The sequence below is a fragment of the Gavialis gangeticus genome, unplaced genomic scaffold (assembly GCF_001723915.1).
Source record: "Gavialis gangeticus isolate Ggan-Ray unplaced genomic scaffold, GavGan_comp1, whole genome shotgun sequence".
NCBI classification, from domain to species: Eukaryota; Metazoa; Chordata; order Crocodylia; family Gavialidae; genus Gavialis; species Gavialis gangeticus.
The window spans coordinates 86,003,461-86,017,374 of record NW_017729022.1 but is presented as its reverse complement, the minus strand read 5'-3'; the positions used below and the strand labels follow the sequence as shown (position 1 = coordinate 86,017,374).

The 13,914-nt window shown below is 42.1% G+C and overlaps 1 protein-coding gene across 1 annotated transcript in view; it reads right to left on the bottom strand.

The window, feature by feature from the left end:
* IL17RA (interleukin 17 receptor A) overlaps nucleotides 1–10,618 on the bottom strand; it is a gene marked incomplete at its 5' end in the record, with an annotated part of 23,897 nt that extends 13,279 nt beyond the window's left edge. Inside the window, 7 exons of the mRNA XM_019515548.1 lie at nucleotides 957–1,034; nucleotides 2,361–2,521; nucleotides 2,621–2,668; nucleotides 4,332–4,458; nucleotides 5,559–5,683; nucleotides 7,278–7,424; nucleotides 10,573–10,618. Coding sequence (XP_019371093.1) covers nucleotides 957–1,034; nucleotides 2,361–2,521; nucleotides 2,621–2,668; nucleotides 4,332–4,458; nucleotides 5,559–5,683; nucleotides 7,278–7,424; nucleotides 10,573–10,618 — 732 coding nt within the window. The remainder of the gene's footprint in view (nucleotides 1–956; nucleotides 1,035–2,360; nucleotides 2,522–2,620; nucleotides 2,669–4,331; nucleotides 4,459–5,558; nucleotides 5,684–7,277; nucleotides 7,425–10,572) is intronic.
* Between the last annotated feature and the right edge of the window lie 3,296 nt (nucleotides 10,619–13,914).

Here is a 13,914-nt window from a genome sequence, read left to right as displayed (position 1 = left end):
TGGCCCCTCATGGATGCGTGCCAGCATAAAAGTTTCTCGAACAGCTTGCCTAGGATCGAAGCAAGACTAACTGGCCTATAGTTTCCCAGGTCCTCCTCCTTCCCCTTTTTGAAGATGGGAACCACATTGGCCCTCTTCCAGTCCTCTGGCACCACACCAGAGCACCACGAGTGCTCGTAAAGCCATGCCAGGGGTCCTGCAATGACCTCAGCCAATTCTTTTAGTACTCTAGGGTGGAGATCGTCCGGACTGGCTGACTTGAATACATCCAGTCTCTCCAGAAGCTCCCTAACTACTTCCTCACTAACGCTTGTACCCAGGTGTGCCTCCCCTGGGGCCTGAGGGGGACCTAGCGGGGGGTAGCTGTTCTGGTCCCTGCTTAGGAAAATGGAAGCAAAGAAATCGTTAAACATGTTGGCTTTGTCGTCTGGTGTGATGACCAAATTTCCTAACATGTCCTGCAGGGGCCCCACATTACTTGGAACCTTCTTTTTACCCCCTATGTATTTAAAGAAGGACTTCTTATTGTCCTTAATCCGGGAAGCTAGTCCCAGTTCCATCTCTGCCTTGGCCTTCCTGACTGCCCTCCTACATCCCCGAGCAACTGCAGAATAGTCATCCCTGGTGATGTCTCCTCCTTTCCACTGGGCGTACGCCTCCCTTTTAGCTAGGAGACATTCCCGGATGCTTTTGGTGAGCCATGAGGGCTTGTGTGCCCTCCTGCCCCCTTTGATCCTCGTTGGGATTACCTCTCTTTGGGCTTGGAGGATCGTACCTGGAGAATGTATTCATAATATAATAAGTATTCTTGCAGGAGTGGGCCCAACTTTCTTGGTGAGTGGGAAATTGGGAATTAAACTCTGATAGAGGTCTGTGTCCTAGTAATAGCTTAACCGGTCAGAGATGATTCATCACATACTTATTTCTCCCTGGAGTAAGAACAGGCGAGAACTTACCTGGACTTTGTATTTGCAACAAGTTCTTATAGGTTTTTCAAATCTGAATGTGACATTCACACGCTGCTGCAACCCTTTCTGCAGATATAAGACAGAACAGTGATGAGGAAAGGCAGAAAATAAACAGACTGGAAGTTGGGGTTGAGGGGGCAGGGGAAGGGAAACAGGTGAGAGCAAACCATGCGAGTCAAAGGATATGAAGATACTGAGCAAGGCAAAGGGAAAGTTTCTAATTAGTTTAGGCAGGAGAAAAGAGCTACCACATAGCAGCTCCAGAAAAAGATTGTCACTCATATTATAAACAACTGATAGGGCACTGAGGTTGCAGAGTTAAGTACTGAAACCTGAAAATATTGAAGTTAAAGTGGGACATAAGCTAGAAAGCTTGTACATTGAACAACTTTAAACCTGAGATACAAGACTCTTAACCCAGAGGCTCTCTCTCCATTATTACTTGTGGTACCTGAATATGCAGGTAAACATCATGTATAATCTATAAGAGACGACCAGTATCTTGCTGGGGTTATATATTCCTTGCAGTAACTGGTAGGGACTTTTTGTTTTTCAATTAGACATTATTCCTCTGTCAGACTGTTGTATATAGCATTCTAGCAATTCTACTATGTATCAGTGCACTGAGAGAAAGAGGAATGTGGATCTAAACAGGATGGGACAGATTAGCAGTTATAAATATGTAGACTTCACATTTAAACCCCTGATAGAGGGTTGGAACAGATGTCAATATTTGAGAGATTTTTCTTCAAGGTTTCCCAAATACTGCTATGTGGAGATCTTCATTTGGACTACATGGATTCCAAGTCCAGAAGTGACTACTGATCATCTAGTCCAAGTTCCCTCATAACACATGCCTTAAGATCTCCCCAAATTCATTCCTATTTGAATGGCAGCATCTGTTTTAGAAAAGCATCCTGCTGCGATTTAAAAAAATTGCCACTGGGCTGGAAATCCATTACACTTGGCAAGCTGCTCCAATAGTTTGTTATTCTCAAAAAATTGTTCTTTATTTTTAGCCCACATTTATCTAATGTTAGTTGCCGGGTGTAATGGATCTCATTTACTTTTGCCTGCTAGACCGAGAGTTGATCATCAAATTTTTGTTCCCCCGTAGGTATATATAGACGAATGAAATCACCCCTTAATTTAATTTTAAAATAAAAATTGAGCTCTTTAAGTCTTTCTATATAAGGCACGTCTTTCAATCCTCCTACCATTTTTCCAGTTCTTCTCAGAAGCTGGATTCTTGTCTGCCTGAATCCCCAAAACAAAGCCAGACACAACTATGAGCTCTCCCTGGGTTTTGCCTTTACCATGCTATTCAGTAAATGTAGAGAATGATTTTGTTTAGAGTGGTTTCAGTACAGATGTGGAAGGGAAAGTGATTACCTCAGAGATATCCTGCGTGGTTTTTTTACACGAGTTCTGCTCATCTTGGGAACTGGTCACATGGATCCGGTATCGGGCTGGCTCCATCCCTGGGCTAAAACTCACCAAAAAAGATTTGTCATCCAGACTTTCAAAATAAATGTTAGGTTCCCACAGACTGCCTGCAAATAATAAAGATATTTCAGAATTACAAAACCTTTCTAGGCAGTCATATGGGGGCACCAATTCCCACTGCTATGACAAGTACAGCCATGCTTTACCTGTCTGCAAACATGGTATGGTTCTTTTCATCAGAGGATCCTTGCAATCTGCAGGAAAAGGAGATGCTGTTGGTTTTTCACACTGAGATGTTGCACTTACATTTAGAATATCAGAACGCAAACAATTTTTGATCCACCAAAAAAGCATCAAAACAGAACAATTAAAATAGTATTACTGTAGCACAAGTATGAGCCATTTCTTTTAATTACACCATTTTTAGGATCCTCCGAAGACAAGGATCTCTTTTCAGAGGAAACAAAAAACTTACATCCATTCTATAATCTTCCCTTAACATTTGGGTCATTTATACACATACATTTTTGTGCAGGTAGACTGTGGAGATCTGGCAGATAGACTTGATTAATCGAATCTGCTCAGTTCCATACACAAGCTGACAGGCATGTCACTGCGTTGCTTGCAGTTGTATAAGCAGCAAAATGTGTGTCAGCATGGAGGAAATGGTGGTGGTTCACTTTTGAACTACACCACCTTCTATGTATTTTACTTCAAAAGCAGACTGCTGTCATTTTCTTAATACTGACGTGCATTTCACCACTTATACAACTGCAAGTGATGCAGCACTGGGCGCTTTTCAAAGCGCCTGGCTCTGTAGTTCCTGCATGTGTAAAAATACCCTTAATGAGGGAAGGTCTGTGCAAAGTGAGACACCTGGTATTGAACTCTAAAAAGGCATGTCATGATTTCATATTCATCTCTGGAGGCAGCAAAATTCACAGCCACAGACCCCATCCCACCAAAGATATTCTGTCAGCATTTTCTGAGCTCACAGCAGGTCCACCAGCTGGACTATCTTTGCTGACCATAATTCTTCTGCACTTATGGTGTTTCCCTCTGAGACTGACTTGACAGATTATATTTTTGAGTCTGCATAATATCAACAGCATGATGGACCTTAAACATACACAAACAAAAAACACTCAAGCTTTACAACTCCCAACCTGTTTTTTTCGGAGCAGCTAAACCAGGGGTGGGCAAAGTGCAGCCCGCGGGCTGGATGCGGCCCACCAGGCCATTCTATCTGGCCCGTGGGGCCCCTAAAACATTTAGAAAATTAATATTTATTTGCCCCTGGCTGCCTGTCATGTGGCCCTTGATGGCTTGCCAAAAGTCAGTAAGCAGGCCTCCACCCAAAATAATTGCCCGCCCCTAAGCTAAACCCAACAGAAAGAACAACTCTGCCCACTCCATCCTCTAGCAAAACTGGAGGCCAGAAGCTAGGCGATAGTATTTCTGATCAGCTGGCCACACAGCATGTAAGGACTTGTGTACACCATCTACTTCTGTAGGAGCTACTGCTATCTAGAATGAAAAATTTAACTACAACAGATCTGACTCTGTGAATTGTATTACGAGTAAAGCTTTACTTTATAGGATGCTATTCACACAGGGTTCTGGAAGCTTGGCTATGAAGGGTCTGCCATGAATTGTTGTACATACTTTGCTTAACCCTTTGCGTACATCAAAGTAGCAGCTTGTTACTTTGGAAGCACAGACTTTCTGAACATTAGTTTTTTGAGAAAAGCAAGTTTTATAATTCTTTCACCTCCCTGCACCCTGTAATGAATCTTACTTGCGACTCATGAATCAGTTTAACTAGTCTGGTTTAGAAAGGTATAAAGCCACTTATAGAACTGGCAAACTGGTATTCCAATCTCAAGGCCTAGTAGAAACCATCAGAGGATTCCCTACCAGGCATTTTGAAAGACTTGGATTTGCAGTTGTGGTCTCCATTTACACCCAGTTTGGGCAGATGATGAACAGTCACTTGGTACGGCTGGCCAGGCTCCACTTCAAAGCGATCAAAAGTGAAGTTCCACTGAAACAAAGGATAAGATAGTCTCATTCTCACAACTGAACTGTCTAGTCACTGAAATTATCAATTCTTTTCTCTTTCCCATAGTTCATCCTTTTCTTCAGCCATGATAAGCAACAGCTTCCAAGTTAATTGAATATTGTCTGTCTCTTGGACCTTGCCTCCAAAACTCTCTCGGTTTGGAATGGTAAAGCCTGAGTCATGCTAAGGAACTATTGGCCTACGATGGCAAGGGTGCACTCAGCTGCATGCCTAGTTTTACTCAAGTTAAAGTGCTGAACTGAAGACAGTTTAGATTGTAATAAAGGCAAGTTATGATTAATGGCATTTATACAGTTTGAGAGGAAAATTTTTGTGCTGCCAAGTAGTTGTATGTATGGCTAAGTAGTTGCTGTGTTTTGTCATTTCTCATTTCTGCTTCTTTACCTACAATGTTCTCACAGATGAGAGAGGAGGCAAAACTCCTGGGAAAGATCTGTATGCTCCTGAGCTGTTGTCCCCAGTACTCTTCTGCTTAATCTCAAATAGTCCCAAGAACTGAGCTCAAGCTGTTCCCAAAGGGAGCTGTGGATGGATGAGGCAGTTGGAAAGGAAATAGCGTAGAAAGAGCAAGCAGTCACTGCAGGGCTTCCTTTCCTGATATAGCAAAGAAGTAGCTTGATGATACAAAGAATGAATTAAAAGCAATATATTTACATCATACCATTACTTTTTCATAGGGAATAATGGTTGTTAAGATTATTTTTATTTCAGCAGCACTGTACAAGGCACCATACAAACATACAGTAATTAAAAGTCTCTGTTTTTCTTTGCCAGAGGACAGTTATAATCTAAATAACAAAGGGTAGGAGAAAAGGAGCATCAGCACCCCAATTTTATAGATGGGAAAGAGAAGAGGACATGACTTGTACAAGGTCACATAGAAAATTTAAGCCGAGTTGGAAAATGAATCTAGATCTCTCAAAGGAAAGGGCTGAAGCTCAGGACTAACCTGCCTGGCTAAGAATGCTATTCCTTTCACTGACAGCCTGACTATTTTAAATCGAGCAAAACAGAAACACACCTGTGACATACATAATCTTGCCAGGGCCCTCCACACTCACCCGGCTTCCATCTGGACGGACCTGAAGAGGCAGGTTGTTCTGAAAGTCAAACTGGACACAGATTTGTCGATTACTGGATACCCGCAGCACAGCCAGCTCCACTCCTCGGAGATATTGGATACTAGCTGAAAGGAAGAAATCTGCATTTTGTTCTAGGAATTTTAAATCTAGAAAATTTAACCCCATAACGATCTCCGGCACACTTGGGGCATACAACAGGCCTACTCTCATTCATTATAGCCCATCAGATAAAGCAGACTTGCTTATTCACTTGCTGACAGCCATCCTCAGATGAAGCTGCACCCCCATTAACTGCTGTGCCAATTCATAAAATACCTCAGCATGCTGTAGAAACTGGCATTGGAGAAGCTTCTTAAGACAAATAGAAACAGGCTGAGAAACGACAGGGGAGTGGTCATGGTTTAGGCTGACTTTTGTTATACGGCAATGGAGCAGGGACAGGAGAAAGGACCTTAATAGACAATTCCACATTTACTCTATTTCTTACACTGTAGGGCTGATATATCTGGTTCTGGTATCTCAAACACATAAATGTACTTACCTGAATACCTTACACCAATCAGCACATTTATAACTGTGTCCATACTAGAAGGCTGTGCCACTAGCTATATGCCTTCCTAAATTAATACAGTTACAGTGGTGCAAACCAAAGTCTACACCAGCCTTAAGACACATCTAGCAACGTACCATCTGGCTTTGCATAGAGAACTATTTTTCTTCTGCTTGATGCCGGTCAGTCTAGAATTACAGCCAACAAGAGTGGGAAAGGGGGCTAAGGGAGATTTCACAAGTAATTGAAAACTGAACAAAGGGGCAAAGTTGGAAGGTAACCACTATCTTCTACTGGCACTGGGCTGCATTTCCCAAGGTGCCAGCTCTGGAGCTTCCGTGGATATAATATAGGAGATTTATGTTAAAGGAACTGAATTTAATTATTCCACTCTGAAGAAACTTGCAGTGGACTTGAGACAACTGCACCTAAGCAACTGTGTGAGGTTTCTGGATAGACTGCTATCCAGTGGTAAATAAAACTTGTACATTTCCCATCTACTTGTCTTCATTTTTGGCTAAATTCCTCTCCACAAGTTTATGGTTTTAAAGACATGTCTTTTTACCATTAAACATGTTCCAACCCTTAAACAATGCTAGTAACTAAGCACATTTCTAGAAAGCTCCTTTTGCTGACAGCATGCAGACATATGTAAAACCAATTTCCAGTAAAATGCATGTGAACAGGATCAGTTTGGAACATCTCTTAGTACTGTACTTGGCATGTTCTAAGCATTTTATGTGCAATAAAAACCTAATTTAGTAATAAGAAAATCAGATTGTTTAGGGTGGCAGAATGCAGTCCCTCGGTCAGATATTGATGGCACTGGGAACTTGCCCTCAGCATGGGAGAGTTTAACACCATGGTTACATTTAATTTTTTTCCCCTTCTTCTATCTTTAAGCATTGTGCTTCCACTCAAACAACAGCACATGGTCTCTGATAAAGCCTGAGTGATAAGGAAGGGAAGAATTTCCCCTGGGGTTACTTACCTCATGGTCTCATGCCCAGTAGGTAAGCTGTCCTAAACCTATTTCAAAGCTAGACTAGCCAACAGCTTTTAATACTACAGTCTTATCACTATCTTTAATAGATCCTTAAGCTTTATAAACAGCTCCCTTTCCATATTGATGAATGATGATCACGTACCATCTGTAGCAACTTTCCATTCAATCCGCAGGACTGGGAGTAGCTTTTCCTCCTGATCACGGAAAACATCAGGGAAGACATCAAGAAAACTTGGTGCAGAGGGTGTCCATGTGGAACTTTGTAGCCAGCTCTCATCCATGCAGGTACCTGCCAGTCAAACCAAAGCTGTTTCTTAGAGCTGAGCAGGAAACCGTTTCCTCACTGGACAAAATTTAGATTTCAGGAGTTTTTCTGTTGTGTCAAACACTCCCAACCTGCTTTAGTTTAAGCTAATTTCCATCTTAGTGGGCACTGTACATTGTGGCTAGTTTGTACGGATCTGCTGGCTTCTGCTGGAGGACACAAAACCTGCTCAAGTGCATGGAGGTATGACTTCCTCTTGTGTGATTTGCACAGTATAGACACCTTGGTGATGAGTCACAGAAGAGATCTGCACAAAGAGCAGGTGGTCTTGATCATGGGGAGAGCCAGGCACACAGTATGTACGACATGTGAAGACTATAAGCTTTGGGTTTTCTGTGGAGACATACTTGTCTTTAAGTTCCACAAGGAAAAAGGGAGCACTGATAATTTAGTCTGAACTCCTGCCTAAAAGAGACCAGTTTCACTCAGTAGCTTCTGCATTTCTCGTTGGGCTAGACCTACCCTTGTTTAAAAATAAAATAAATAAATGAATAAATAAAATAAAATCAGATGACAGAGAATCTGTTGCATCCCTACATACACTATTCCAATGAATAACTATATTCTTTGTTGGAAACAACTGCCTTCTTCCTAGTCTGAATATGTCTAGTTTCATCTCCTAGCTACTGGCTCTTAAGTCTTTTCTGACTTAACAAATCCTATAGATTAAAATAATTCACGTTAGCCAATATGGTGCTACAGGAAATGGATCTTGTCATCTCATCATAAAATGAAATTAGGTTTGACAAGTTTGATAGATAGATGCAATATACACCGGATTTTGAAAAGCACCTGCCTTTGTATCACACAACACTGCAATTAAAAAAACACTATACAATATCAATAAAGTACACATGTAAAAAAAATAAACTAGCTGACAGATCTCAAAAAGTAGCTGTCAATAGGGAACCACGATCAAAAGCAGGTTTTTCTACTGAAGAATTGCAGAGATCAATTCTAGGCCTGATGATATTCAGTATTTTTAATCAGTGAGATAGATGTAAAAATAAAAATCACTGCTAAAATGTTATGGATGACAGACTCATCCACTCTTATTTACCACTACCACATGACAGACTGTCAGAGTGGTAAATGAGGACAGAGGGGTCACATACAGTGACCTGAATTACCTGCTAAATTGGACCCATTCAAACAAATGCATTAAGACAAAATGCAAGGTCATATAGCTGGGAACAAAGAATTCAGGCCATACCTGCAGAAAGGTCCTGTCCCCACTCCACTCCCATTTCCCATGAACAATCTCCTTCCTATGTTAAAACTTCTGTCCTTAAATGAAACCATCTCTTAACTCCTCTTGAACACATTTAAATAGACTGAGCTGCTTTAGTTTTACTACAAAGCAGGTTCTCTAGACCCTGAATCATTCCTATAGCCCTCTTCTGATTTATGAACCTCTTTTTATACAAACTAGGTACAATAATTGCACACTGGACTCTAGTAACTGTCTCACTAACACTATATACAGTATTATTAACCACCTCCCTCTTTCTGCTTACTCTTGTTTTCTTCTACATACAAGGAACTCATTTGTTCATCTAGTCACTACACTGCACTGAGAAGCCTGGTTCAGGTTGCTATCCCCCCTTGTCACAAAAAAAAAAAAAAAACTTTTACAAGCAGTGATTTTATATTTTCTTCCAGATCATCTATTAAAATATTGAATAGCATTGAGCCAGGAACAGACAAGATCCCTGGGCATGCCACAGATCACCTTTGAAAGTCAATTTGAAAGATTTATTGTACTTAAAAGTGCCACATTATTTTTGCAATACTGTTTTTAATAAGAATGCCATGTCATACAAAGTCAGTGCTTCACAGCAGTTGTAGTAGACTAAGTTACTTTTGTCAACCAGAGCTGAAGTCTCAATATATCAAGTTGGTTTTAGGAAAATAGGTCATATCAAACAATGCTGACTGGCTTTAATTCTATCACTCTCCTTCCATTCCTTATTGATTGTACTCTATATAAACTTTTCCATGATTCCCCCCAACCCATGATGTGTTAGCCTAACTGGCCTATACTTACCCAGTCATCCCTTTTACCCTTCATAAATATTGAAACATTAACTTTTCTACCCCTCTGGCTCAACCAACAGTTATGACATGCTTTGTCTATACTTTGAAACACTTGGGTGGCAAGTTATCTGATCCAGGGCATGTCTACATGAGACACTTGATGTACTGAAGACTAAATCTAGTGAGCATTAGCGCGGCTGGCAAAAACTGTGCTAATGCACAGTAGACTTGGTCACAAAAAAGTGTTCATCTGCATTAATGCACAGCAGCACTGATTATGGTGCATTAAGTTTAGTATCCATTATTACAGGTACTAAACTTAATGCACTGTAATTATGGTGCATTAATGGATGTGTAGACATGTTCCCCGAGAACAAAAATATTTAACTTTAGGAGTTCCTGTTTCATATTTAGTTTTCTAGTATAGTATGGAAATACATCCTCCAGTTACTTTCCAACATAGAACACATATTTAGTGAACATTTCTGCATTATTACTGATAATTTTATCACCTGTATTGATTAAGGGAGCTATTCCTCTTGTTCAATACCCTTTAAAAATTCGTACTGACCATAGGCTTTTTACTGGTATGCCTAGTCTCCCTCAGCAGTTGGCTGCAGTTCATATCTGCTAACTTACAGTCATTATTATCAACTTCTTTTTCCAAGTTACATTGTACAGTTCTTCATCATGCCTTGCGAATCCATTAAGTTCGCATCTAATTCTAAATGCTGATTTAGTAAGATTGGTGTGGGATGGATACACGTTACACACGAGCTTATCCTTAAAAACTATGGTGGGACCTTATTAAGACTGGCTCTATTTTGAACAGAAGTTAAATCATTTTGTAACTGTTCTTTCTGAGAACTCTGTTCTGAAATGCAGACAATCTCCAATTCCTCTTTCGGATGGAGTTGTTTTTGGATTCATGAGGTGAGCTGCTTACAACACTAGCCCTGACAATAATACTTAGTTCTACACCTTTCAGTGGTTTAAATAGAAACACTCAGCTTGTGAATTCAATTAAAAAACATGTCAAGAATGAAAACACCAGGAAGAAGAAAAAAGGACTTACTGTTTCTTACAAGGCAGTTTAGATCCTGTGGAGAAAAACAAGACAATCACTGAGGGAATAGAAATTGTTTTCAAATGTACTAGTCCTTCTTTGCTAACAGAGAGAAGGCAACCCAGCAAAAGCAAGTGTTTCTAACCAACAGATACAGGCTGGAAGTGACTTATTGTTACCAGTAAAAAGTAGCATAAATTTACCATCTAGACAAGCTAAGGGAGTAATCAAGTACAGGTTCTTGAAGGGTGAATTTAAGGTTGCAATAAGACAGAGAGAAGGTGAATTTAGGTTGAATATCAACAAACAGCTTCCCCAAATGAAGATCTATTAGACCACAGGTCTTTGCCACACAGCTGGCAAATTACAACCATCTAGCATCAATTAGGCTGGTCACTATCTCTGACTTTGGAGATGGGACTCACTTCATGTAAGCTCTATGAAGCAGGGCTTGCCACTATGGTATTTGATTATGCAAGGTATAAAGGGGCATCATTCGCTCTTTGGGTTGGTAAATACTATCACAATACTTAAGGTCACTTTAAAATCTTCATTAGACAAATCACTGGAGAACACCTAAGAGGGAACGCTTCTGCATTCCCTCAAGAGAAATGGATTGGAATGCTTAGTAGGGCTTTCCCATTTTTTGGATCTAGGATGGTATTAGAAATCCTGGTACTAAAATTCAGGGTGGCTTTGACTTAAATCAATGGTCAGGAAGTCTTAATTTAATCAGTTTTCTACAAAAAGTACATTCTTGTTGTATGATATAACCTACATTAAAAGATTCCCAAACAGGGTCTCTTATGGCCTGACAAGCCTGCTGCCATGAAAGGTTTTCCCTTTTACCACGCTATTCCCTTGCTAAATCTCAAATCAATGGAGAGGCTATACTCAGAAACTTATTCCTCAAGACTCCTGGAATATTCTGCTCAAAGTGTTTCTCTTTTTGTTTCTACAGCCCCTCCCTCCTTGCATTTATCTCCAGATTCCTCCTCCTTGCCCAGATCTACTCCACCCACAGCAATCCTCTATTCATTTAACTTCTTGAAACTTTGCACTTTCAGAGAGAAGCAAGGGATTGACTGTGTGTACACAAACTTGCAGAGAGACAATAGGGGTGATGGGTAGGTAATCAGGTCTGTTGTCTGTCATCTCTTGTAAGTATATAAGGGGTATATATCTGGGTCTGGATGAACGCCTGTTCACCAGACTGCCCCATGGGATGACAAGGTCAAAAGTTCACAAACTCCTCCAAGACCGTTTCAGGCTGGACAGAAGGAAGAACTTCTTTACTGTCCGAGCCCCCAAGGCCTGGAACAAACTGCCGCCAGAGGTGGTGCAAGCACCTACTCTGGACTCCTTTAAGAGTCAATTGGACGTTTATCTTGCTGGGATCCTGTGATCCCAGCTGGCTTCCTGCCCCTGGGACACGGGGCTGGACTCGATGATCTTCTGAGGTCCCTTCCAGCCCTAACGTCTATGAAATCTATGAAGTCTCCATATACTGCTGTGAACAAGGATGTTATCTCTGGAGACACAAATCCAGTGTGAAACTAAGCATCACAGAGATGCTTAATAGGATCTTCTAGACTGAACACTGAGTCCCATTGGGTAGAGTTTTTTTTTCAATCTTTACTAATATATAGAGGAGCCTCTGGGAACCCCATACATTTTTAAAGTTGACCTACAAAAAGGAGGTGACAGAAGAGGGACAGACTACTTCAACTGCTGTCCTTTTATACTTTATGAAGAAACAAAATGGTCTGAAAGAGTAGAGGACACACAAATTTTGCTTAGTTTTCTGCATTAGAAACTCATGTCTTGTGTCCTTGTATTCACTAGGAAAAGGGTGCACAGTGAACTGAAGTTAGCCAACTTTAGTTCTAGCAAGGTAAAATCCTAGTGACGGTAAAGTAGTTTACTTTGAATTGCTATAATTCAGTAAACCCCAAACACACTTGGTTTCCCTTGGCCTCTAGTCAAGTCTTCACCTAGAAAAAGACACATCTTACTCATTAAGATTCTAGTAGGAACACACCTCTGTGGTTTCTTACCTCACTGTTACTAGTCAAGGTCAACCACAGGCAGGGGATATCAACTATGACAAATTCTGAGGTAAAAACTGCATGTGTCATCTCCTCTAGATTTTACGGAAAGGTAGTTAACACGTTTACCTTCAGATAATTTACTGGGGGAAAACAGACTACAATATCCATTGCTAGGTTTCAGCACTAAGGAAAACTGCAAAGCATCAGATCAGCAGTTCCCAACCTTGGGGTCACAGATAATGAATGAAGTTGTGCACTCCTAGGGAGGCAGGCATGGTGGGGGAGGGGGGAGGGGCATGTGCTCCTCAGATCTGTCCTCTTCCTGGCAACTTTGCAGCAGAACAGGGCAGGGAGGCTTGGTGCCACTGGCAGAAGCCCCATGTCAGCTGTGCCACCATGGCAAGGTGTCCCTTGCCTGCCTGGCAGCAGTAGGAAGCACAATTCTGCACTGCTGCTGCCAGGTGGGCAAGGGGTGCCTTGCCATGATGGCATGGAGTTACCAGCAGCAGCACCACCAAGCCTCCCCACCCTCCAGCACCGGGGCCCACTATCTGGGCCGTGGAGGCCCTCATAGAGAGGGCTGCAGGGCAAGGAGTCCCCAGCTGGCAGTGGGCAGCCTGCATCCTCCCCCTTGCCTCCCATGGGTTCTACTTTGCCCATGCCACCCATGGGGGGAGGGGGGAAAGAGGGGGAAGCTGGGCTCTGTGCTTTGCTCCAGCCATAGCAGCTGCTGCCTCCTGCAGGTGGCAGCTGGGGCTCAGGTGCTGCTGGGTGGGGGTTGCAGGCCCTGGCCCCATAGTCCTGGCAGCTGGAGGCCCCTGCTGGTAGGGCGGGGGGGGGAGGAGGCTGCAAGTGAGGGGCACCAGCAGGGGTGGGAAGTGAGGGGTACTGGCAGAGCCAGGGGGCTATAGGTGGGGAGTGAGGGGCACCTGGAAGGGGTTGGGGCTGTGGGAAGTGAGGGGTCATGCTGAGGAAATGGAGTCATAAATGGGTTCACGATGAGGAAAAGGTTGGGAAGTATTGTGTTAGATCATGTTCTTGTTTCCCACTGAGGTCAGTCTATTTCTACTGTCCTGGACCTAAGCAAAAGCACCACCAAAAACTCTGGTTAATTGTCCTTCTAAAGGGCAGAAGAACTCTCTTGCATGGCAGTGGTTCCTAATCTCTGGTACAGGTACCACCAGTGTTATGCAGACAACTTGGCAGTGGTGCACGTTAACAGGTTTATTATAAAGTAATTATATGACAAAAATTTGCTGGTGGTACTCAGGGTTGTATCATTTTAAATTGGTGGTGTGTA